This window comes from Mytilus edulis, chromosome 3, assembly GCF_963676685.1.
Source record: "Mytilus edulis chromosome 3, xbMytEdul2.2, whole genome shotgun sequence".
Taxonomy (NCBI): domain Eukaryota; kingdom Metazoa; phylum Mollusca; class Bivalvia; order Mytilida; family Mytilidae; genus Mytilus; species Mytilus edulis.
In genome coordinates, this window is record NC_092346.1 from 81,247,402 (window position 1) to 81,272,762 (window position 25,361).

General features: G+C 32.0%; 2 protein-coding genes across 4 annotated transcripts; both read left to right on the forward strand.

The window, feature by feature from the left end:
- Positions 1–34: 34 nt before the first annotated feature.
- LOC139514515 (replication factor C subunit 4-like) lies at positions 35–23,895 on the forward strand. Of its 3 annotated transcripts, none has more exons than XM_071303874.1 (11): positions 35–141; positions 3,227–3,345; positions 10,270–10,348; positions 14,520–14,599; positions 17,683–17,799; positions 18,297–18,366; positions 19,017–19,211; positions 20,479–20,604; positions 22,115–22,195; positions 22,671–22,787; positions 23,510–23,895. In XM_071303874.1, the coding sequence occupies exons 2-11, from the start codon at positions 3,236–3,238 to the stop codon at positions 23,606–23,608; spliced, it is 1,074 nt and encodes a 357-aa protein (XP_071159975.1). In that variant the 5' UTR covers positions 35–141; positions 3,227–3,235; the 3' UTR covers positions 23,609–23,895. The 3 variants fall into 3 exon arrangements, with proteins under 3 accessions (XP_071159975.1, XP_071159973.1, XP_071159974.1); XM_071303872.1 differs by having other exon boundaries at positions 38–134; XM_071303873.1 differs by having other exon boundaries at positions 44–179.
- LOC139514514 (uncharacterized) lies at positions 15,117–17,277 on the forward strand. The gene is made up of 2 exons (XM_071303871.1): positions 15,117–15,365; positions 15,843–17,277. Exons 1-2 carry the CDS (start codon positions 15,252–15,254, stop codon positions 17,112–17,114), a joined length of 1,386 nt encoding a protein of 461 aa, XP_071159972.1. The 5' UTR covers positions 15,117–15,251; the 3' UTR covers positions 17,115–17,277.
- Positions 23,896–25,361: the final 1,466 nt, after the last annotated feature.

Here is a 25,361-nt window from a genome sequence, read left to right on the forward strand (position 1 = left end):
ATCACAATTTGTCTTATTAATCTTCCTTTTACTCACTCCACAATTTTTTTTAGCGGGAAATAAACTTTCATTGCAGAACAGCTGAGAATCGATTGCTCATTCACCAGTTCACATCAAGATAATAATATTTTAAAGACTAAAGTAAACAAAGCTGCTCAACCTAATACAATAACCAAGAAGTATTAGAATAGAATAATTTTTTTATATTCATATATTTTTATATATTTTTTTTTATATTCATATATTGCATACATCTATGATACACCTCTGCGTTAAGTTCTGTCAAATTTGTTTATTACTTAGTTTATGGGGGTCTCATTGAGGGAAGGGGGGGTTCTGATCCTGCTTACTGTTTTGTCAGATTCCCGTATCCCGCTTACAATATCATGACTATGCTTCTGCTTCTGCCTGATAATGACCACAATCAACGAGCTGATTATTATGTCATGACTGAGGTGCGCATGCAGACCCCCCCCCCCCCCCAATTTCAATAAATTAGTTCAGCTTTGTCAGTGAGGCTTTAAAGGCCTCGACTGACGGTGCTGATGCTACCCCAGGAGGGAGAGCGTTCCAATCCCTGATTGTTCTTGGGAAAAATGAGTATTTTCTGTAATCACTTCTGCTTGCTGGAATTTGGAAACTTTTGTCGTGCATGTTCCTCGACAGTCGTGTTGGTTGCATAAGACGACCTTCCTTAATTACAGCCACTTTGTCGTGTTCTATTTTATAGAGCATAGTTAGCCTAGCATCTTTTCGCCTTTTTTCCAGAGATGGCCATTCCAGGTGCTCAATCATTTTGCTGACACTTGAGTGATTATGGTGTTTGTTGGAAACGTATCTTGCTGCTCTTCTCTGGACCATTTCTAAACGATCTATTTCGGTTTTAAAGTATGGGTCCCATACTGGACTTGCATACTCTATTATTGGTCTTGCAAGGCTTTTGTATGCATTTTCTTTTACTGAGGTTGCTCCTATATTTAGATTTCTCTTTAGGAAGCCTATAGTCCTGTTGGCTTTGTTGCATATATTATTGATATGATCATTCCACTTCAGTTCGGATGTGAAGGTGCAACCAAGGTATTTAGCACTTTTGACAGGTTCCAGTTTGTGACCATGCAATGTGTAAGATGTTGGAATGGTGTTGTTTTTGCGGCTGATGGTAAGAACGTTGCATTTGTCCGGATGGAAGGACATTTTCCATTTGGCTTCCCATGTTCCTAGTTTGTCGAGGTCGCTTTGAAGGTCGTTTGAATCTTTGTCGGATGAGATGGTAAGATATGCTATTGTATCATCAGCAAATAGGCGGACAGTGGATTTGATCCCATCTGGCATGTCGTTGATGTAGAACAGGAATAATGCAGGACCAAGGACAGAGCCTTGGGGAACTCCAGATTCTACATCAATATGTGATGAGCACTCTCCATCCACAACCACTGCTTGCGTTCGGTGTGATAGGAAGCTGGCAATCCATCTATTGGTTTTACCACTGATACCGTAATGTTCTAGTTTGTGTACTAGGAGACTGTGACCGACTTTATCAAATGCCTTTGAGAAATCCATTATAAGAACATCTGTCTGTTTACCTGCACTCATATTTTTAGTGATGTCATCCACGAATTCGATTAGATGAACGTAAGCAATTCTCCTTTTCTTGTAATTTCCTGTGTCCTGCTATAGCCTATACAACATTTCCCGTTTTCACGGCACAATAATTTGACTTTAACGTATCATGCTGACAAAAAATCAGTAATCCCACATCACGCTTAGATCCCAATGAGACCCACCTTTATGTCTTCAAAGCACAAAATAATTATTGATGTTCTGTTCAAATCGCAAAAACGTTGCACAGAAAAAAATCTGGGAAAAACGAAGCACTCAAAATAAAATCTTTTAAATATTAAGGAAAAAAGTAATTTACTATTATGAGGGAGGGGCCTGATGGGTTATTTTCGTTCTTTGTGATCGGCACATTTTCGCATGATCCATTTTTCTACAGATTTTTTTTTTTATATTTTTGTGATCGTGATCATGGAAATTTATTTTCTGTGAATCATGATTGACAGAAAAAATCAACCTGTGAATTATCATTGATACCTTTATCTAAAGTTGTAACACCACTAATTCGGGCCCGGCCAGAAAGCACATACCAGAATGCTGTTGCTGATGTTGCACACTTCAAATGATGCACTGCCTTTTTACAGTTAATGTCAGAACATTGAAAGTGAAGTTTAATATCTTTTTTTAAATGTCGATCATTGGGATGGCTAACTGATTACCATAATTGAAGCTTTGTGTCCAAGACTTGATAATTAGCACATATTTTCCACAGTCGCCTGAAGATTTCAAGCAAAATATGGTTGAAATATTTCCCCCATTTTTTATTATTATGAAATCTTCAGGCGACTGTGGCACATCGTACATGTACATGTAAATATTTATTGAATTCATAGTTTATTTATGATTATGTACTTATACGAATAATAAAGTTTTATTTTGATTCGGTTTACATATACATGTATAACAATACAAACATAAGCTCTTAACCCTTTTGCCGATGAGTCCCGTTTTACCGGGATCGGAATACCTCTTTTATATTTCCTGCTAAAAACAGTGCAAACATGAGTTATCTTTCTTTGTTGGATACCCTAATGAAAGTGTAAACATGGCGCTTCTGTTTGTTGAAAACCATGTCAAAATCCAAGGAAATTTACGGAATTAACAAGAATTTGAAATGAGGGAACATTTTTTTTGAAAGAATATGGAAGAATTGAAGCCAAATGTGTATACTTTTTTTTACATAAAATGTCGTTTCATGTACAAAACACTTGGAATGGACATCGTTCAGTGTAAGGAATTTGTACAGCCTCATTAATATTTTATGAAGAAAAAATTATCAAAACATGAACAAAACTGTGAACATGGTGTTAGTGAATGAAATAAAGACACAAATAACTATAGACAAGTTTTTATTGACATTTATTATGAAGATCTCCCACTTGAGTAATAGTAGCCAGGGAAGCCATCGTCTCAGAGTAGCTTCTTTCTGGGCAGCTATCGGTGAAAGGGTTAAGAGCTTTTCACCGAAGATAAAATAACATTAAAACACAGACAAGATATATAACAGCACAGGCATATGGAAATACATGCAAAGCACTACTAAAATACATATCTAAACTTGTAATAATCATGACACTAATGTATATATGCAATATGTATGTCATTTTAGATTTCTACAATGCAAGCATTCTTGACTGGAAAATCTGGTTTAACCAAGACAAAAGATAAACCAACTTCAAAAGAACCAACAAGAGAAAAAAGTAAACATGTTCCATGGGTGGAGAAGTAGTAAGTATTGACTGTTGTATTAGTTTCTCAACTCATTCATAATCTTACTAAAAAGTAAACATGTTCCATGGGTGGAGAAGTAGTAAGTATTGACTGTTGTATTAGTTTCTCAACTCATTCATAATCTTACTAATAAGTAAACATGTTCCATGGGTGGAGAAGTAGTAAGTATTGACTATTGTATTAGTTTCTCAACTCATTCATAATCTTACTAATAAGTAAACATGTTCCATGGATGGAGAAGTAGTAAATATTGACTGTTGTATTAGTTTCTCAACTCATTTATAATCTTACTAAAAAGTAAACATGTTCATAATCTTACTAATAAGTAAACATGTTCCATGGGTGGAGAAGTAGTAAGTATTGACTGTTGTATTAGTTTCTCGATTCATTCATAATCTTACTAAAAAGTAAACATGTTCCATGGGTGGAGAAGTAGTAAGTATTGACTGTTGTATTAGTTTCTCAACTCATTCATAATCTTACTAATAAGTAAACATGTTCCATGGATGGAGAAGTAGTAAGTATTGACTGTTGTATTAGTTTCTCAACTCATTTATAATCTTACTAAAAAGTAAACATGTTCATAATCTTACTAATAAGTAAACATGTTCCATGGGTGGAGAAGTAGTAAGTATTGACTATTGTATTAGTTTCTCAACTCATTCATAATCTTACTAATAAGTAAACATGTTCCATGGATGGAGAAGTAGTAAGTATTGACTATTGTATTAGTTTCTCAACTCATTCATAATCTTACTAATAAGTAAACATGTTCCATGGATGGAGAAGTAGTAAGTATTGACTGTTGTATTAGTTTCTCAACTCATTTATAATCTTACTAAAAAGTAAACATGTTCCATGGGTGGAGAAGTAGTAAGTATTGACTATTGTATTAGTTTCTCAACTCATTCATAATCTTACTAATAAGTAAACATGTTCCATGGGTGGAGAAGTAGTAAGTATTGACTGTTGTATTAGTTTCTCAACTCATTTATAATCTTACTAATAAGTAGACATGTTCCATGGATGGAGAAGTAGTAAGTATCGACTGTTGTATTAGTTTCTCAACTCATTCATAATCTTACTAATAAGTAAACATGTTCCATGGATGGAGAAGTAGTAAGTATTGACCGTTGTATTAGTTTCTCAACTCATTTATAATCTTACTAAAAAGTAAACATGTTCATAATCTTACTAATAAATAAACATGTTCCATGGATGGAGAAGTAGTAAGTATTGACTATTGTATTAGTTTCTCAACTCATTCATAATCTTACTAATAAGTAAACATGTTCCATGGGTGGAGAAGTAGTAAGTATTGACTATTGTATTAGTTTCTCAACTCATTCATAATCTTACTAATAAGTAAACATGTTCCATGGATGGAGAAGTAGTAAGTATTGACCGTTGTATTAGTTTCTCAACTCATTTATAATCTTACTAAAAAGTAAACATGTTCATAATCTTACTAATAAATAAACATGTTCCATGGATGGAGAAGTAGTAAGTATTGACTATTGTATTAGTTTCTCAACTCATTCATAATCTTACTAATAAGTAAACATGTTCCATGGGTGGAGAAGTAGTAAGTATTGACTATTGTATTAGTTTCTCAACTCATTTATAATCTTACTAATAAGTAAACATGTTCCATGGGTGGAGAAGTAGTAAGTATTGACTGTTGTATTATTTCTCAACTCATTTATAATCTTACTAATAAGTAAACATGTTCATAATCTTACTAATAAGTAAACATGTTCCATGGATAGAGAAGTAGTAAGTATTGACTATTGTATTATTTCTCAACTCATTCATAATCTTACTAATAAGTAAACATGTTCCATGGGTGGAGAAGTAGTAAGTATTGACTGTTGTATTAGTTTCTCAACTCATTCATAATCTTACTAATAAGTAAACATGTTCCATGGGTGGAGAAGTAGTAAGTATTGACTGTTGTATTAGTTTCTCAACTCATTCATAATCTTACTAATAAGTAAACATGTTCCATGGATGGAGAAGTAGTAAGTATTGACTATTGTATTATTTCTCAACTCATTCATAATCTTACTAATAAGTAAACATGTTCCATGGATGGAGAAGTAGTAAGTATTGACTATTGTATTATTTCTCAACTCATTCATAATCTTACTAATAAGTAAACATGTTCCATGGATGGAGAAGTAGTAAGTATTGACTGTTGTATTAGTTTCTCAACTCATTCATAATCTTACTAATAAGTAAACATGTTCCATGGATGGAGAAGTAGTAAGTATTGACTGTTGTATTAGTTTCTCAACTCATTTATAATCTTACTAAAAAGTAAACATGTTCCATGGGTGGAGAAGTAGTAAGTATTGACTATTGTATTAGTTTCTCAACTCATTCATAATCTTACTTATAAGTAAACATGTTCCATGGGTGGAGAAGTAGTAAGTATTGACTATTGTATTAGTTTCTCAACTCATTCATAATCTTACTAATAAGTAAACATGTTCCATGGATGGAGAAGTAGTAAGTATTGACTGTTGTATTAGTTTCTCAACTCATTTATAATCTTACTAAAAAGTAAACATGTTCATAATCTTACTAAAAAGTAAACATGTTCCATGGGTGGAGAAGTAGTAAGTATTGACTATTGTATTAGTTTCTCAACTCATTTATAATCTTACTAATAAGTAAACATGTTCCATGGATGGAGAAGTAGTAAGTATTGACTATTGTATTAGTTTCTCAACTCATTCATAATCTTACTAATAAGTAAACATGTTCCATGGATGGAGAAGTAGTAAATATTGACTGTTGTATTAGTTTCTCAACTCATTTATAATCTTACTAATAAGTAAACATGTTCCATGGATGGAGAAGTAGTAAGTATTGACTATTGTATTAGTTTCTCAACTCATTCATAATCTTACTAATAAGTAAACATGTTCCATGGGTGGAGAAGTAGTAAGTATTGACTATTGTATTAGTTTCTCAACTCATTTATAATCTTACTAATAAGTAAACATGTTCCATGGGTGGAGAAGTAGTAAGTATTGACTATTGTATTAGTTTCTCAACTCATTTATAATCTTACTAATAAGTAAACATGTTCCATGGGTGGAGAAGTAGTAAGTATTGACTATTGTATTAGTTTCTCAACTCATTTATAATCTTACTAAAAAGTAAACATGTTCCATGGGTGGAGAAGTAGTAAGTATTGACTATTGTATTAGTTTCTCAACTCATTCATAATCTTACTAAAAAGTAAACATGTTCATAATCTTACTTATTTCAACGCACTGGTGTTGAAACGCACAAAAATTAGAAATACACAGAATTTGAAAAGTATTGATATTGGGAAGATATGCATCAAATAATTATGTATTATAATTATAGCCCACTAATTATAGGATCAGCCATTTTATTTTTGTCGAGCCTGCAACTTTTGTTGCAGAAAGCTCGACATAGGGATAGTGATCCGGCGGCGGCGGTGTTAGCTCACTTCTAAAAGCTTTATATTTTAGAAGGTGGAAGACCTGGATGCTTCATAATTTATATATAGATGCCTCATGTTACGAGGTTTCCGTCAGTCACATGTCCAATGTCCTTGACCTCATTTTCATGGTTCAGTGACCACTTGAAAAAAAAGTTCAGATTTTTTGTAATGTTGAATTCTCTCTTATTATAAGTAATAGGATAACTATATTTGATATGTGCGTACCTTGTAAGGTCCTCATGTCTGTCAGACAGTTTTCACCTGACCTCGACCTCATTTCATGGATCAGTGAACAAGGTTAAGTTTTGGTGGTCAAGTCCATATCTCAGATACTATAAGCAATAGGGCTAGTATATTTGGTGTATGGAAGGACTGTAAGGTGTACATGTCCAACTGGCAGGTGTCATCTGACCTTGACCTCATTTTCATGGTTCAGTGGTTATAGTTAAATTTTTTGTTTTGGTCTGTTTTTTTCATCCTATATGCAATAGGTCTACTATATTTGTTGTATGGAATGATTGTAAGGTGTACATGTCTAGCGGGCAGATGTCATGTGACCTTGACCTCATTTTCATGGTTCAGTGGTTATAGTTAAATTTTTGTGTTTTGGTCTGTTTTTTTTCATACTATATGCAATAGGTCTACTATATTTGTTGTATGGAATGATTGTAAGGTGTACATGTCTAGCGGGCAGATGTCATGTGACCTTGACCTCATTTTCATGGTTCAGTGGTTATAGTTAAATTTTTGTGTTTTGGTCTGTTTTTTTCATACTATATGCAATAGGTCTACTATATTTGTTGTATGGAATGATTGTAAGGTGTACATGTCTAGCGGCAGATGTCATGAGACCTTGACCTCATTTTCATGGTTCAGTGGTCAAAGTTAAGTTTTTGAGTTTTGGTCTTTTTATCTAATACTATATGCCATAGGTCAACTATATATTTGGTGTATGGAAATATTTTATGATTTTTATGTCAGTAGCACAGGTTTCTTTTGACTGTGACCTCATTTTCAAGGTTCATTGCAAAGTGTTAAGTTTTTGTGTTTTGGTCTATTTTTCTTAAACTATAAGTAATAGGTCAACTATATATGTTGTATAGAAGCATTGTTAGCTGTACATGTCTGCCTGGCATGGTTCATCTGACCTTGACCTCATTTTCATGGTTCATTGGTCTTTGTTTAGTTATCTTGGTTAATGTTAAGTTTATGAGACAGTTGTAATAAAGCTTTATACTTAGGACTATCAACATAATATCAATGATTAGTATAGAAGGCGAGACATTTCAGTGTGTGCACTCTTGTTTCTGTTTGTTACTTGTCAATTACCGGAAGGTTTTCAGCAATGAACGAAAGAGCCAACAATTTGCAAGAACAGTAAGACCACCAACATTAATTGAAGTGGAATTCTTTGACAACATGATTGATTCTCCATTACAAAGCTATGTTAACATGGTTAATGAAGTACATTTTGCATGAGAAATCTTAGAATGAATTATATCCTTCCTTTAATGATGCACAACACTTTCATTCAAATATATTTATACATTAAATGTTTCAATTACAATGAGGTTGAATTCCCTGTCATTTATTTATCATCCACGTACGAACTTGTCTCAGAATAAAAATATATCTATACATTAACCTCACTTTCAGGTACAAAATGTATATAGATGTGAATTTTTTTTCTGAGACAAGTGCTTGTGTCCATCCACAAGAACTTGGGGTCATCTGATGTTCAGTACTTCAGTACTTTGATTGAAGATGTTGAAGAAGTCCTCTATAAAGTTACAAAGACTAGTTCAACTCTTTTGGAAAGGAAATTTCATGATGTGGGAATTCTAAATTTTAGATACATAAAAAATATTTACATTATATCCTACAATGTTTAAGTTTCTAAAAATATCCCTTTCATTGCCAGACCATCCTTAATAATGACATAAAATATTGGATAAAAAATACATATTTTTTGGCTGTATCAAATTTTGTTTTAGGAAAAGCTTTAAATGTTTATAAAACTTGAGAGAGAAAAAATTGAAAATATTCATAAGGCCTAAAAAAAATAATGTGTTTCCGATCACCCCCTTGAAATTTTGAAGGGACGGTAGGTAGGGATTTTTTTTTTTTTTTTTTTTTTTATATAATATTATGCTTCATTGCTGTCTCGGTTTTGTTTAAAGGCATGGACACTAGTTTGGGATTTAATAGAAAGAGATTGATTACCCACTTTAAAAATCTCCCGGAGATAACTTTTAGTTTACCCCTTTTAAAATCCCCATGAAATAACTTTTAGTTTACCCCCTTTTAAAATACCCCAGAAAAAAAAACTAAGTCCAAACCTAAAAAAAATTTGGGCAGCACTTCCCCTAGGAAATTAGCTTTTTAAACCCAATTCCCCTATTTCAGGACCAAAAGTTTGGGATTGTCAGAGAAAGAAATTGAGAAGATGTGGGGCAGATTCATTTATAGGAACATGAACCAAACATCATCCCAAACCTACAGATAGACAAATATATTATATACACTGTACCTGGCAGGACACTTTCTTTTGGCAAAGCATCTGTGGCTTTTCATCAGAATGTCTAAAGCGTTGATTTGCTGACCAGTTTCAGATGGATTAATATCATGTTTATTTTGAAGAAGGGTCTGGCATGAAAATTTGATAAATTTAATTCCAAAAGATTGCATTGTTCCAACAGTTGTGTTATTGTCATCAATCCCCAGTCATTTTTGCCGGTGGCCGAGCACAAATTTGTGTTGTGTATTTTTTTTCATCGATGTTAGACATTGGATGAATTTCATTGCTAATGTCAAAAAAGGTGTAATTACTTTCTTTAAAATTTAGAAATATTTTTTTCTCCGCGAAATGGTCACACTTTCCACGTTGAACATTGAATAGGACGCGTTGTGTTGCCATGTTCAAACACTGACAAACGAAAATAACTACTGCGCATGCTCCCGCATATATAATAAGCCAAGAAGATTCCACTTTCCAGTACATTCTAAAAAATAAGCCTAAGGTTTAAAATTGGCGTTGTTTTCTTTTGGGGCGATAAAAAGATCGAGGGATTTGAATTTTTTTTTTTTCTTTCAGAAAAAACAGTCGGTAGGTATACAAATAATTTTTTTTCCCACATCAGCTTTAAAAACTTTTGAGTCGGGGGTCTTAAGGACGGTCGGTCGGGTGACCGGAAACACAACATTTTTTTTTTTAGGCCTAACAAATCTGTCTGCACTCAGATCACCATATTTTTTTAAATGATAGTAATATACATGCAAAACTTCTTGTATTGTAATTTTGTTGTTCTCACATATATTTCGGGCCTGGAAATTTGTCCAACAGTTCTCGTTTTTTTATTAAGGATTGGCTATCCTTAAGAATGACTGATTCACTGTTGTACATTTCCTTTATATAATTTCTTGTTTTGATACCATTTCAGCAGACCAAAATGTGTTGATGATGTTGCTTATCAAGATGAAGTAGTAGCTGTATTAAAGAAATCTTTACAGAATGCAGATGTAAGTATGTTGATTAAAAAGGATGGAGACAATACTAAGTGAGTAATCAAATAAAATCTCACCAAAAAACAGGTTTGAACTCAGTTGGTATCAAATTCTGCTTTACCTGTTTTTTGAAAGATTAGAACTTTTTCTAAATCTTTACTATGGCACCAGCCTCCCAAACAACATGACAGGTTAGCTACTGTTACTAAATGTATTCACACTGAAATATAGTTCCCTATGGTTCTCATGTATGTGCACATAATACACATATAAACTGAAAAAAATGGGTATATTATAATATTGTAGCAGTTCATTCAAGAATGTATGTCATTAAGGTGTGTTGATGTGCAGGCTTTTTTTAAAAACATTTTGATGAGGTAATTGGGTATTGATACAATACTAGTATGATTGACAACTGTCATTATCACTAAACAATCAGAAACAATGTAGACCTTTAATTGCAATGCCCCACCTCCTTAACTGTCCATCAAAATTACCACATTACTTATCAACCTCAGTCTTACATAATTATACAGACCCAATATACATCTGAATATACAAATTATTGACCTCATAATTGAATACACAAATGTATATATATTAGATATTTGATATATATAAGGATGGTAGATTTATTTATTGCCAATTACTTTTGATCTACATTACATAAAGTGATTCTGTAAATTATATCTGAAAGATAAATGATTTATGGATTAACAAGATCTTTGAAAAAAATGAAATATGAATATATATATAAAAGGTATTCAAGTAAGGCCTATAAAGTACTTGATAAGTTTCCAATAATCATCTGTAATTAATCAACAATTTAGATTAGTTCACTCCTTTATTATTTTTTTTTTATCAGGAATTGGCTTGAGACAGTTTTAAAATTTTAAAACTTTTAATTATAACAAACTATTGTTTATTAGTTTATTCCCCATCAATCATTATGTCTATGTTTAGTCATTTGAATTTTTATTAGAAGTGAATATACTTTTGCAATCAAGAAAGAATCCACATTTCAATAAAATAAGGTTTTTTGGGGAAAGACGGCTTGAATCCCCTATGGGGTTGACCAGAGTGACATTCCCTCACATCATTCATTTTGTTTTTATAGTTTGGAAAACCCCCCAACAAAACTTACTGAGATTGATGAGAAGGAAACACACAAATGAATAGATTGATTTTAAACACTTTTCTACACATTTCCCTTCTGTTTCTAGCGAAATGAGAATATTTTGAGCTCCCTTTTACACTATTTATGTTTCTTTTACAATCCGGAAAAATCAGTATGACGAGATATTCTAAATATATCCAACCTACATTATATTTTATAATGACGTCATTGTTGGAATGCCACACTATGCAGAAGCAGGGATATCCTTCAATGGTTATTTAAATCATTCTCAGAGTTCGTGCACTAATTATAAATTGTTATTTGTTAAATTTAAACATAATTATGTTTGCTGTAGATGATTCAAACATCAACATGCAATACTTTAATTTGTAAGTCAACCACAACTTTCAAAGTAAACAAAGATCGTGGAGATACATGAGATAGGGGAGAGAAACGATTTTTTTCATTTTTTCTGTAAAATTCTGTTTTCTGAATCTTCCTCCAAATCAGGTAGCACCTCAATTGATGAGTAATTATCCACTATAATAAAACTTGAAAATGTGACATTTAGTATATGATTAGTAGTCTTCCATTAAAACTAAATTGTGTGTACCAACAAATAAATCATTGTAATGGTAAAAAAAAAAAAAGTTGCATTTTATAGTTTAAACCTATTTATTCATGAAATTTACAAATATTTCCAAATGTAGGATCTGGAAACAAGCTTCACACAGTTTACATCAATCATATTATTTTTTATTAGTACCTGTATCCCTTTGATGAGAGTTGTAACTGGGAACTTTATCAATGGAAATTTAAAATTAAATGGATTTTTCAGTCCTAACTTTCTTAAGAAAAAAAAAATCTTAAGAGTACTGTCACAAAAAATGGAAAATGGCCTAGCCTACAGTTCAGTGGTACACAATTAAGATTTCAGAAAACATTGTAGTTGTTGTTAAATGACAGAAATTAGTTGAATTTTACAGAATTAACTATCAACTTTAATTGAATGTTTAGATTTAGAAGATGCAGATCTCTTGGTCCAAATTGAATCCTAAACTAAGGAAACAAAATTAGATTAAACAACAAAGGTATCCTAGAAACAAATTGTCTTTAACGCTGAAAAATTAATCAGTTATATTTTGACTAGCATTAATAATACTGGTACTGATTACATTCTTAAAATTATATTTTTCATTTGGAGAGACAACAATTGACTTCAATATTGTCAACCTTTCTACATGTTCTACCTGTTCTTTTTTCATTCTTTATATGAAGACTATCAAAAGATACCCCCCCCCAAAAAAAAAAAAAAGAGACAAGGGCCGTCTTTCCCCTCAGAGCTATTCAGCTCTTTGATTATTTGTTTGCGTTGAAAAAGTACATTTTCAATGCCCTGTGTTGAAAAATACTCCAAAATTGATCAAAAGGCACTCTACAACTTTTAATCTTCAATGTCATATAACCTCTGTTTCAACTTACACAATGCCCCAAAACAACCTTTTTAGATTATTTTTGTTACACTTTAAAGTTTTTAGCTGTTGGTCTAGATTTTATGTCTTACAAAGATAGTTGGTAACATTTACTAGAAGAATTTTTAATTTGCAATTTTTTTTTTTTTTTTTTAACATGTTCAGAACAGGCAACATTATTTCCATAAGATATACATAATACATAATAATCTTATTCGTAAGCAATACAGCTTATAGAAAATAAATATTACAAAAATTCAATCTCATCAGTGAAATATATTTACATTTAAACAATTTGTCAAATAATCATATAAGTAAGTATACCCATATAACAGTACAGCAGAGTATGATAAAACATAACACATATTAAGCATTTATAATGATGAAACTAATTAGGTGCCTTGTCGGCCAGAAATAAAAACTTTCCTTAATTGTTAAGTTCCTTAACATTTTGAACAGATAGCAGTTGTATGAGTTAAAAATTCGAAGGTTTTCTCCAATAATATGGTTTGATAAATTTCTTTCGAAGTTCATTAAACTTTTCACATACTAAAATAAAATGATATTCATCTTCAATTATTTGTTTATCACACATATTTCAAAGTCTCAGATGTCTCTCAATATTATAAAATCGACCAGTTTCTATATTCAAACAGTGAGCAGATATGCGATATTTACAAATAAATGGTTTATAAATATAATTTACAGCATGATCTAAATATTGTAACATGTTGGGGTCAAATACATATCTATACAACATACATTTTGGCGAGTCTTCAAAAAATGAGTTCATTTCACTATGAAAGCTACCCTTTACTCTATCTTTGAATTCACTTAAAAACAAATCCACATTTTTTACACCCTGATATAACCATACATCCTGGAACCCATACATGTACATGTATAATATGTCTCTAATTCAACAGGCCCAGTTATATTTGTCGTTTGTTTTTTTATTACATCTCTCGAGCATTTCTTCATAACAACATTTAAGAATACAGTTATCAGTACATTATAACTTTTAAAAAAAACTGCAGTTTAAATAAAATTGTGCAAATAAAATTAAGAGACCCATATTTTTTTATTTGAGCTCATTTTATCCTCAATTACTATCTGTAAGAAATATTAAAGAATTAAATAATCTGGGTAAATACCTCTATGAGGCAGAGAAAATTCGTAACACTTGATTTTGTTATGAACCTTTATTATCAATGTAAATTGTATGCCAAACTCCGCTATATATTAATGCTGTATATGTTTATGTAAACTGTATAATTTGTGTATGTATTTAATCCTATGAGCTGTATATTTGCTTACGGAATAAAGAATTATTATTACTGGAAAAGCATGTTTCCTTCTAAAGACCTGCTGTTAATGCAATTTTCAGCAATAGCGCTTTATTAATGTTCATTTTTCCCCACCATACCTTAATATGAAATAACTCAAACTACTCTTCTAATCTCTCCATGAGTGATTTCCATCACTTTGATTCATTGAAAGTAAAAAAATCGAAGCCAAAATATATTGCCATTATATCATACAAAGTTAAAAGTTTCTAAAAATATTAAATCCTCTTTTGTTTGTTATAAATTTGCAGTTACCAAATCTGTTGTTTTATGGTCCACCAGGAACAGGAAAAACATCAACAATTTTAGCAGCTTCTAGAGAGCTGTTTGGGTAAGGATGAAACTCTTCTTGACTTAAGTTCTCTACATTTATACTGTTTTGATTTAAATTTATATTTTTGGAAATGACCTACTACAAAAATAATTATAACATGTATATACCAGTATATGAAAATCAATGTTTACTTTAATATTAGAAAAAATGCATATAATTTATGAAAATATTTTTAAAACCATACAATTACCTGCACAGTAATTGAAATTAGTTTAGTGAGTTATTCTATGTTGGGCATAGGACATTTGAGCGAAAAAGAAAAAAGCACATAGGGTCATTTGAGCGCCGACTTCATAGGACATTTGAGCGCCGGGATATTAACCTTACCTGAGTTTTCAGACAGGACATTTGAGCGAAATTTTCCCTGATAATTTTACACGAATTAAGATTTTTTTTTAAAAGTAAGAAAAAAAAGTAAGATTTAGTTATAAATATTTTTTATTTTATTTCACACCCGAGTAATTCGACCGGTTCTGGCTGGTTTATGTAAGTGAAATCCTAAGTTGATCTCTATTTACCAATCAATTCTACTATAATTCATTGGCTATGCAAATTTTCTTTGTTCTAAAATTCTTATATATATATCTATTAAGTGAAATGTCCCTTGGCACTTGAAATCTTAATACTAATAATACATGTACGTGTTAAAATGGATATTATTTTGACCGAGACTAATAAGGGAAAAAGAAGCCTTGTTTGTGACAGTTTCCGATATAGAGTGGACAAAACACTAAAAGGAGAAGAAATATCCTGGAGATGTACAGTAAGTACCTTTTTTTACAAATTTAATGTTAATGTAAACTTCTTGTTCGTCTGTTACGCTTCAACTTCCATAACTTCTTTTAATTTTGATTTATATCTATATCATTATATGTCTATCTTATACCTCCTTTAGATTAATTTTTTAACACATTTGAATATAAGCTACCACATATAGGGTTAGGTATCAAGGCTCCATGTTGAAGGTCGTACTGTAACCTATATAACATTGTTAGGTTGATTTTCTAGGCACTTTACAATATTCATACAATACACTGTAAAAATTGTGCTTAGAGCCTAAACATGTTTAGGAAAATGTTTAGAAGCTAAACACATAAATGTCTGTGGTGTTCCCATTCTAAACATGTTATGAATTTCATTTCATTTCATTTCATACTACATCTTATTTTTATGTCTTGCAATAGCAAATGAAAAAGCATTTAAACACTTCAATTGTATTTGTCCTTTCAATATTTTTCAGGCAAAAGGTTGCAAAGCAAGACTGAGGACGGATTGTACCGGAACCGTTATAATTCAACAGAAAAATACTCATAACCATGATACCAGTGATCGTGACAATGAACGTCACTTGCTGCGGGTACGATCAAAAAGAAAAGCGGATGATGATATTGCTCAACGTCCTTCAAAAATTATCCGTACAGAGTTACAGAACATGGATGAAGCAAATCTAAAGTCTGAAGACATTGGCAGCGTTTCAAAGGCTATATATAGAAAGAGGCGTAAATCTCACCCTGCACTTCCTAAATCTAGAGAGGAAACACACCAATCATTAAAGAAGATTAATATTCAGTCAAATAAATTTGAAAATTTTGTGCAGTTTAATGATGAACAAACTGGTATAATTATTCTTACGTGTCCAACCAATCTTGAATGTTTATGCAGTGTGCCGGAAATTTTTATGGATGGTACTTACAAATATTGCCCAAAGTTCTTTAAACAGTTATATACTATTCATGGCTATAACAAAGGAAATTATGTCCCTCTTGTATTCTGCTTACTTCCTGGAAAGTCTGAAGAAATTTACGTGAATTGCTTTTCCTCAATTGTCAAGCTATGTTCCGATCAAGGTCACACACTTCAACCGAAAGCAGTACACGTCGATTTTGAAGAACGGGTAATGAAAGTTATGAAGGATTTTTTCCCGTCTATAGAGATCAAATGCTGTAGGTTTCACTTAGGCCAAGCCTGGTGGCGAAAAATCCAGAAAGTTGGACTTAGTCAACAATACAAAGAGCTTGATTCAGACATTAGTAAATGGCTTAAAGGGATTTTTGGGATAGCCTTTTTAGCTCCAGACGAAGTAGCCGACTGTTTCGTAGAAGATTTTATGGCCGTTGTACCTAACGACAAGCCTTGTATAGAATTTGCAGATTACCTGACTGATACTTATATAACAGATGAATCGTTATTTCCCCCTCATCTCTGGGCCGAAGTTCCATCCTCGTTAAAACGTACTAACAATGGGCCCGAATCATTTCATGCCCATTATAACGAGCAGTTCTATCACAGTCATCCATCAATTTATATTTTCCTTGACACTATTATCAAATTGCAATCTGTGACTTACATAAAAATTCGGAGTTTGAACATTGATGCACCGCAGAGCCGAACAGAAAAGGAGAAGGAACAGAATCTCCGGGATTTGCATTCGAAATACTGCCAGCAGGAAATTACGAGGGATTTTTATGTCAGAAGCCTGGGATATAAGTTCCAAGCCCGAACAGACTTGTAAATAATGCCGTTGCCGAGTTTTATGTTTTATGACAGTGCTTTGTTTTTAGTGCTTTGTTTACAATTAAAAGATGTTTTAATCTTTTTGTTGGTAAACTCCTGTTTTATGACTGTGCTTTGTTTTTAGTGCTTTGTTTTTTACAATTAAAATATGTTTTAATCTTTTTGTTGGTAAACTCCTCATTTAATGAACTATATTCGTAAGAAAATGTGGTATGATTGCCAATAAGACAATTCTCTATCCAAGACTTGTTTTCGCTCAAATGTCCTACGCTTATTCTTATTTTCGCTCAAATGTCCTAAAATTTAGGCGCTCAAATGTCCTATACTTTGGCGCTCAAACGTCCTTTTTTTTTCGCTCAAATGTCCTGTCAATGCGCTCAAATGTCCATTGCCGTCTATGTTAGGGACTTTCAAGAGATGCTTTAATGAAGTAAATTTGAAATTAAAATAAGTAAGTCGTTGATTGCATCTGGTCTGTTTGAGTTTTGAGATTATATATTTCATTTCATCTATCTTTATAATCTTCCACCTCTTATCTTAAATTTATAATTGTCTTTCTATTCTAGGGACATGTACAAAGACAGAGTTCTAGAACTAAATGCATCTGATGAAAGAGGAATCGATGTTGTTAGGGAAAAAGTGAAGAAATTTGCACAGCTTACAGCTAGTGGAACAAGACCCGAGTAAATATCATTCACAAAATAGTAAAACAAAGGCCAAACAAAATTATTATTTTTTAAATACAATATGAATTAAAAATTAAAAGAACTATGCCAGAGGCACTTTGACAGATATTTATCATCATGAATACTGATTTTATTCTTTCCCTTTCTTTACTGGGTCAGGAATTTGATATTCATTGCCTGATTGATCTATCATTTATAAGTTTACATTAAATTTTAAATCCGGTTGCATTTGTACTTTAAATTTTGAAATTGAGTTGTTTACTGATTTCAATGAGGTTATGTTTGTTAGAAATGTTATTGCCAAATAATAGATAGGAGTGAATCCATAAAACTAAACTTATTATGGGTGACCTGAGATCAATTTATTGGAATATCAGCTTACAAAAATCTTTTTTTCCTCACTAAAAGTTTTCAAAAGAAAGAAAAAAATGATTAAAAGATTAAATATGAGTTGTTTTTATTCATTATATTATAATAATCTATTATATTTTCAGTGGCAAGCCATGTCCACCTTTTAAGATAGTAATTCTTGATGAAGCAGATTCCATGACTAAGCCAGCTCAGGTAATTAACAAGGAAGAAAATATTCCACTATAGACTACTTCATAGATTTATTTATACAGAAGTCTCCTCTGATAAAAAAACAAAAAACAACCAACAACCTTGGCCAAAAATGTGAGGGCTTTGCAGCCATTGAGGTGCAAGCTAATTTTCTTCAATTCCAGAGAGAGGGAGAGAGGCATAATAAAAAGGTTTAATAGTTTGTGATGCACAAGTTACATCTCTTTTGATCTAAGAATTATTGGTTTATTCATTGATTTGAAAACAAAATACTGTAAAATTTTGTGTATTACCTGCATTCAAACATATTCTGCACTTATTTTCTTGTTAAAATCATGATGGGGGAACTCTGTTAGGTTCAAGAACTGTGTGGCCTTTTTTAGTATTTTCATGGATCGCCCTGCTTTCAATCATCACTTCACTCAGAAAGAAGTATAGTAAGTTGAAGCTTTACATGTGTTGAATTAAGCCATAGTCCAACAAAACAAAATTGAAATAGAAATACATATTAACAAATTGGATTAGTGTGAAGAAATACCATACTTAATAGTTTTCTAAAGAATATGGCTGACAGTAAAACAGTGCTGTCATTTAGTAAAGTGCTTTAGATTTATTCTTCACTAATGTTTTTAAAATATGTAAATGTATTTCAGGCAGCATTGAGAAGAACAATGGAAAAGCAGTCGAGAACGACCAGATTCTGTTTGATATGTAACTATGTCAGTAGAATTATAGAACCTATTACATCTAGGTGTGCAAAGTTCAGGTTTAAACCATTAGCAGAAGACATCTTATCCAAAAGATTACGGGAAATCTGTGTGAAAGAAAATATTAAATGTGATGATGAGGTATGCGAAAAAAGAATACTTTTGAAATGATCAGGTTGAAATTAACTTGTTAATAAATGTTGTCAGAATAAAAATCTTTTTAAACAAATCAGATAAAAATTGAAATAATACTAAACTTGTGGCAAAATTAAAGTGAGTTGTCTGTCTTAATGTAGCTTCTTGAAATAGAAGGAGATATATAGTATGATTGCCAGTGCAGCAAATATCCACCAGAGATATAGTATGATTGCCAGTGAAGTAAATATCCACCAGAGATATAGTATGATTGCCAGTGAAGTAAATATCCACCAGAGATATAGTATGATTGCCAGTGCAGCAAATATCCACCAGTAGATATAGTATGATTGCCAGTGAAGTAAATATCCACCAGAGATATAGTATGATTGCCAGTGCAGCAAATATCCACCAGTAGATATAGTATGATTGCCAGTGAAGTAAATATCCACCAGAGATATAGTATGATTGCCAGTGAAGTAAATATCCACCAGAGATATAGTATGATTGCCAGTGCAGCAAATATCCACCAGAGATATAGTATGATTGCCAGTGAAGCTCCACCAGAGACCACATGGCGTAGATGTTTTCAGTTGCAGTTCACCATATGGTCTTCAACAGTGATCAAAGCACATACAGCATATAGCAAGCAATAAAATGTAAAACAATTCAAATAAGAAAAACAAACTGGCTTATTTATTCAGATTCTATCTAAACCAATATGATATACAACAAACCACAACAGTCTCCAGACTTGGGACAGGTATAATCATACAGAATGTGGCAAAGTTCAACATTTTTGCGTGTGTTCAACCATTCCCCATGCCTGGACAGTGGTGTAACAGTCCCCATGCCTGGCCAGTGGTGTAACAGCACAACAACAAATATAAAAAAAAGGTGTAAAGAGCTTGACTCGTCAAATTGATACCAAACACTAAAAACACAAAAGTGCCAATCTGAGAGTATAAGCAGTTACTGAAATCTAGTTCACAGCCAATAAATAATGAACAAAAAACATATTTTTCATTTGATTTAGGACTTCTACATCAAAACTTTTTAAAATTCAAAAGCAACATGTTCTTTAGATGGGTAAATTACTTTCAGGACTGTTCCAGAATGAAACATATGGGAAGCACTTACATATCCCACTGCTGTTTTTCAGGACTACCATAAGAAATTGGAATAAATGTAAATATTAAAGCAGAATGTTATTAACTTGTAATATATACATATTTTTTTTCCAAAAGCTACATTTAACTTGTAATATTTTTAGGCAATACATGGTTTAATGTATACGTCTGAGGGAGATCTGAGAAAAGCCATCACATATTTACAGAGTGCAGCAAGATTAAAAGGAGAAGATGAAATTAATAAACAAGATATTTATGAAATTGCTGGTGTAAGTAGATATAAATGATGAATTTGTCAAATATGTAAAGATAAAAAGAGTTTCACAAATCTATAAATACACATTGAAGACTACTGGTCAAGAATATACTTGGCTTTAGATATGCATGGATATAGTGGGATAGAATTAAACCTTCGATATGCATGGATATAGTGGGATAGAATTAAACCTTCGATATGCATGGATATAGTGGAATGGAATTAAACCTTCGATATGCATGGATATAGTGGGATAGAATTAAACCTTAGATATGCATGGATACAGTGGGATAGATATTAAACCTTCGATATGCATGGATATAGTGGGATAAAATTAAACCAGGAAATCAAATAACATGACAAACATAAACTGTGTTTAACTGTTGAATAACATGACTAACATAAACTGTGTTTAACTGTTGAATAACATGACTAACATAAACTGTGTTTAACTGTTGAATAACATGACTAACATAAACTGTGTTTAACTGTTGACAGAAATCATAAAAAAACTGAAATAGATAACTGCTTTACTATTTTCCAGACAAAGTATAAAACCTTGCTGTTACTAAAACACTAGAGCAACACCAGACGTCAAGTTAAAAAAAAAATCTATGCCAAATTTTGGAGTGGCATTTGAAAATGTTTGTGGACTGATTTGAAGAAAATAATCTGAGAAAACATTATGTCTCCCAATGAAATGAATTTCAACCATATCATTTGAAAGAGTAAAAAAACTAGAAACAGATGCTGACCTGATTAAATGAGTTATTACATTACAAGGCTAACGCTTAACATAACCCAGTGTTAATTCTCATCGGCTCGAGTTTGTGTATCTAGTATTGTTAATTATTATCTTGTAAATTTGGAGTAAGATGCTTATCATTTTGGAATATTTGAAGTTTGCCCTCTTCTCAAACTGAATTTTCTTTTTGCATATCCACTTTTGATTTTTTTATGTTTAACCTTTCTTTTCCTTTCCTTATCATTGCGAGTCTTTCTTTGTTCAGTGTTAGATATAACAAAGAACATATCAGACATTAAACTAAAACACAGTATTATTTAAGGGCTAGTTAAAATCCTGAACAGTTAGCCGAGTTTAAGTTGTACTACTCTTCCAGGCAATTTCATAAAAAAAAAATTCCAACACTTTTAAAAAACAAATAATAAACAACACAAACCCTAACATACACTTGGGATGAACCCTTGGCAGAAATTCAAATAAAGAAAAAACACAAGATAACAAGGAGGTACTGGCCTACATGAATCACAGTTGTTCAGGGCAAGTTGAAAGTTTAACAAATGCTGTGTACATGGAAAGCTGTCCATTCCATCCCTCTAAACAAAAAACTGTATATAGAAATTTTCATGTATAAAAACTGGCTTTCATATTTCATTGTACAGAAAACACATGTGAAATTAGTTTAAACTTCATTTGAAAACTAATTGAGACAGAAATATTAATATAATTGTAGTCTGACTGATTTTTGCACAGGTTTTATAAATATTTAGTATTGTTTCAGGTTATTCATGATGAAATTATAGACAGGTTAATAGAAGTGTGCAGTACAGATTCGTATGAAAAATTAGAACAAGAGATAAAGGTAAGGTTTGGTTTTTGGGTCTGAAAGTTTTCAAATGGGAAGGTTGGGGATTTGGCAAAATTGATATAGCTTCTGAATATAAGTTTCTACATCATTATGATCAACTTGCTTCTAGCTGCATTTTACAGGTCTTGTTTATTCCCCCCACTGACCTATGATATACAAATGTCTATTAATAACTTTTTATGTCCCACTAAGGGGCATTATGTTTTTCAGTCTGTGTGTCTGTTCGTCCCTCTGTCAAGCTTCAGGTTAAAGTTTTTGGTCAAGGTAGTTTTTGATGAAATCTAAGTCCAATCAACTTGAAACTTAATACACATGTTATCTATGTTATGATCTTTGTAATTTTAATGCCAAATTCTAGCTTTTACTCCAATTTCAGTCCACTGAACATAGAAAATGATAGTGCAAGTGGGGTATCTGTACTATGGACACATTCTTGCTTTTTATATCTTAACTTTTTTTGTAATTTTAGGTAGCAATGATGGAAGGCCACTCTGGTATGCAGGTGATATCACAGTTACATGATAAACTGGTGGAAATGGAGGCACTAACAGACAAACAGAAATCTGTCATCATGGAAAAACTGGCTGTTAGTGATTATGTTTATATAGTAAAAGTTCTATTGCTAGCAGATTTTTCATTTTAGACATTCTGAAAGACTATAGATATAAGAAGATGTTGTTAGTGTGCCAACGAGACAACTCTCCATCCAAATTACAATTTGTAAAAGTAAACCATTGTAGGTCAAAGTACGGTCTTCAACATGGATCCCTTGGCTCACACCGATCAGCAAGCTATAAAGGGCCCCAAAAATTACTAGTGTAAAGCCATTCAAACAGGAAATTCAAAGGTCTAATCCATATAAAAAATGAGGAAGAGAACTTAAAACCACATCAACAAACAACAACCACTGAATACACAAATACCAGAAGAAGCACTTCTAAGCCTCAGAAAAACATTTTCTTTCTGGCTATGAATTTTGTTGAACCAATTGTAAATTAAGAAAAGGGAAATAAACAAGATTTGTAAATGATCATTTAATATCTGAGATATTAACTTATTATAACTGAAGCAAGTTGAAAATAAAGGCTGCAAGGTCATACTTTGAGTAGGATGTTGATATTTTCCATGGTAATTGGTCTCGTTTAATTTACTCTTTATTAAATGTCTCACAATTCCATGTTAATCCTACACTTATGTCATTATGTATGTGACATGCTTATTTTGCTGTTATGTGTTTTCTTATAACTGTATAATTTTGTGAAGCTTGTATACTGATTATAATTGTCAGCCTATTTGATCTTTTTGTAGGTTGTAGACAAATGTTTAATTGATGGAGCTGATGAATATTTACAACTGATGTCTCTATTTACAACTATGATGTCACAGATATGTCATGGAGAAAAGTGAAATAAACCGGGAAATTTCTTTGCAAAATTCTTGATTTGAGGACAAATGTGACTTATTTTGTCCTTTTATGATAACTGCTGTGAAAACAAAATCCAAAGCACATAATAGAATTATTGTGTAAAATGGGACTAAGATTTTCCTCTAAATATGCCACATATGCTATAAATGGAGAAGATAAAGCAATAAAGAAGTGAAATTATAGCATGACTTGTATACAAAACAATATGGAAGAATGTAAAATTATTATTTAAAATAATGTTATGAATAAAGTAATAAATTTAATTGTATACATATTTATGTATTGTAAAATAGGCCTTAGATACTCAACAGTTTGATTAATGTTTGTATGCCCCTTCTGTAGGGAAGGGAGCATTTGGTGTATGGAAATTTTAAAGATGTACATGTCAGTCTGGCAGGTTTTGTTTGTCCTTGACCTCATTGCTCAGTGTTGAGGGTTTTTTTTGTGTCTGTTTTTGTTAAACTAGTTCTATTTGGTGTATGGAATGATTGTAAGGTGAATGTCTGTTTGACAGATATCGTCTGACCTTGATACATTTTCATGGTTTATTGGTCAATGTTAAGTTTTCATGATTAAGTTGTTTCTTAGATACGATACTATAAACAATATGTCGACTATAATTAAATTTGTGGTTCCACTGTAATACCTAAGAAATCTACAAAATTGGTATACAATAAATATGAATGAATCCACAGTATATGGATAACTTTTTTCAGTATATTTATTCCTCTCAAGATCCATGTCTGTCCCCGGGTTCACCTGGCCATGACCTCATTCAAGGGGTCTGTGATCAAAGTTACGCTTTCTTGTTCAGGTCTGTATCTCAGATACTTCAAGCAATAGTTCAATTATATTTGGTGTATAACATGAGTTTAAGGTGCATATGTCCAAAAGCCAGGTAACACAGACATTGACCTTATTTTCATGATTCATTAGACAATGTTTAGTACTTGTAGTTTGATCTATTTCTCAGCTACTCTTAACAATGAGGCAACTTTTTGTGTGTATGGGATGAACAGGTGAACATGTCTGTCAGACAGGTTTCATATGACCTAGGCCTAATTTCCTGGTTGATTGGAATTTGGTGGATGTTAAGTTTTCATGGTTTTGTCAGTTTATTCTTAACTATAAGCAATTGATCAATTATATATTGTTAGGTTTATTTATGAAATGGTTAATGGCATTGATCTCATTTTCATTTATCATTCATTATGTTGTAAGTAAAACTTTTGAATTACAGACTCATTAAGGAATGATATATGTGGTCTGGAAATTTATTATGTTGTTTTACTGTGATATCTTTAGATATGCCAGTGAGTCACTCTCTGTCTAATAAAGAGAACGGGTATTATTAGTAGACCAACACATCCAACCATAGGGTTTTTGTTATTTTTGAAAATTTGGTGTTGATCATATCTTTAAAAAGTTTTTTAGAGCTTGATGTAATGTTTAGAGATTTGTCTATCGTTGATTACTGTAAGTTGACATTTCCAGATCCATTCTGGTTGTTTGAAACATAGTGGGTTAATTAGTGCGTTATATCCAACATCTCGGTTTATTCATATACATAAGAAACAATCCTACAAAGAATATAAGCTTTCAGACATACAGTCTTGGAAAAGAAGCATTGATCACAAATGTGCACACATTGGAAGGTCTTGCATGATCATGATTGAATTTATGATGAAAGTCATTAGGATAAAGGTTTTACTATAATTATCACATACATTTAAT

What these genes read in the sequence shown, in the direction of transcription:
- LOC139514515 (XM_071303874.1), top strand. Translation starts at nt 3,236, where the DNA reads ATGCAAGCATTCTTGACTGGAAAATCTGGTTTAACCAAGACAAAAGAT. An exon ending in AATCTTTACAGAATGCAGAT is followed by an intron (nt 10,349 to 14,519) that starts GTAAGTATGTTG and finishes ATAAATTTGCAG; the next exon opens with TTACCAAATCTGTTGTTTTA. An exon ending in ATATTAAATGTGATGATGAG is followed by an intron (nt 19,212 to 20,478) that starts GTATGCGAAAAA and finishes TAATATTTTTAG; the next exon opens with GCAATACATGGTTTAATGTA.
- LOC139514514 (XM_071303871.1), top strand. Translation starts at nt 15,252, where the DNA reads ATGGATATTATTTTGACCGAGACTAATAAGGGAAAAAGAAGCCTTGTT. An exon ending in AAATATCCTGGAGATGTACA is followed by an intron (nt 15,366 to 15,842) that starts GTAAGTACCTTT and finishes AATATTTTTCAG; the next exon opens with GCAAAAGGTTGCAAAGCAAG.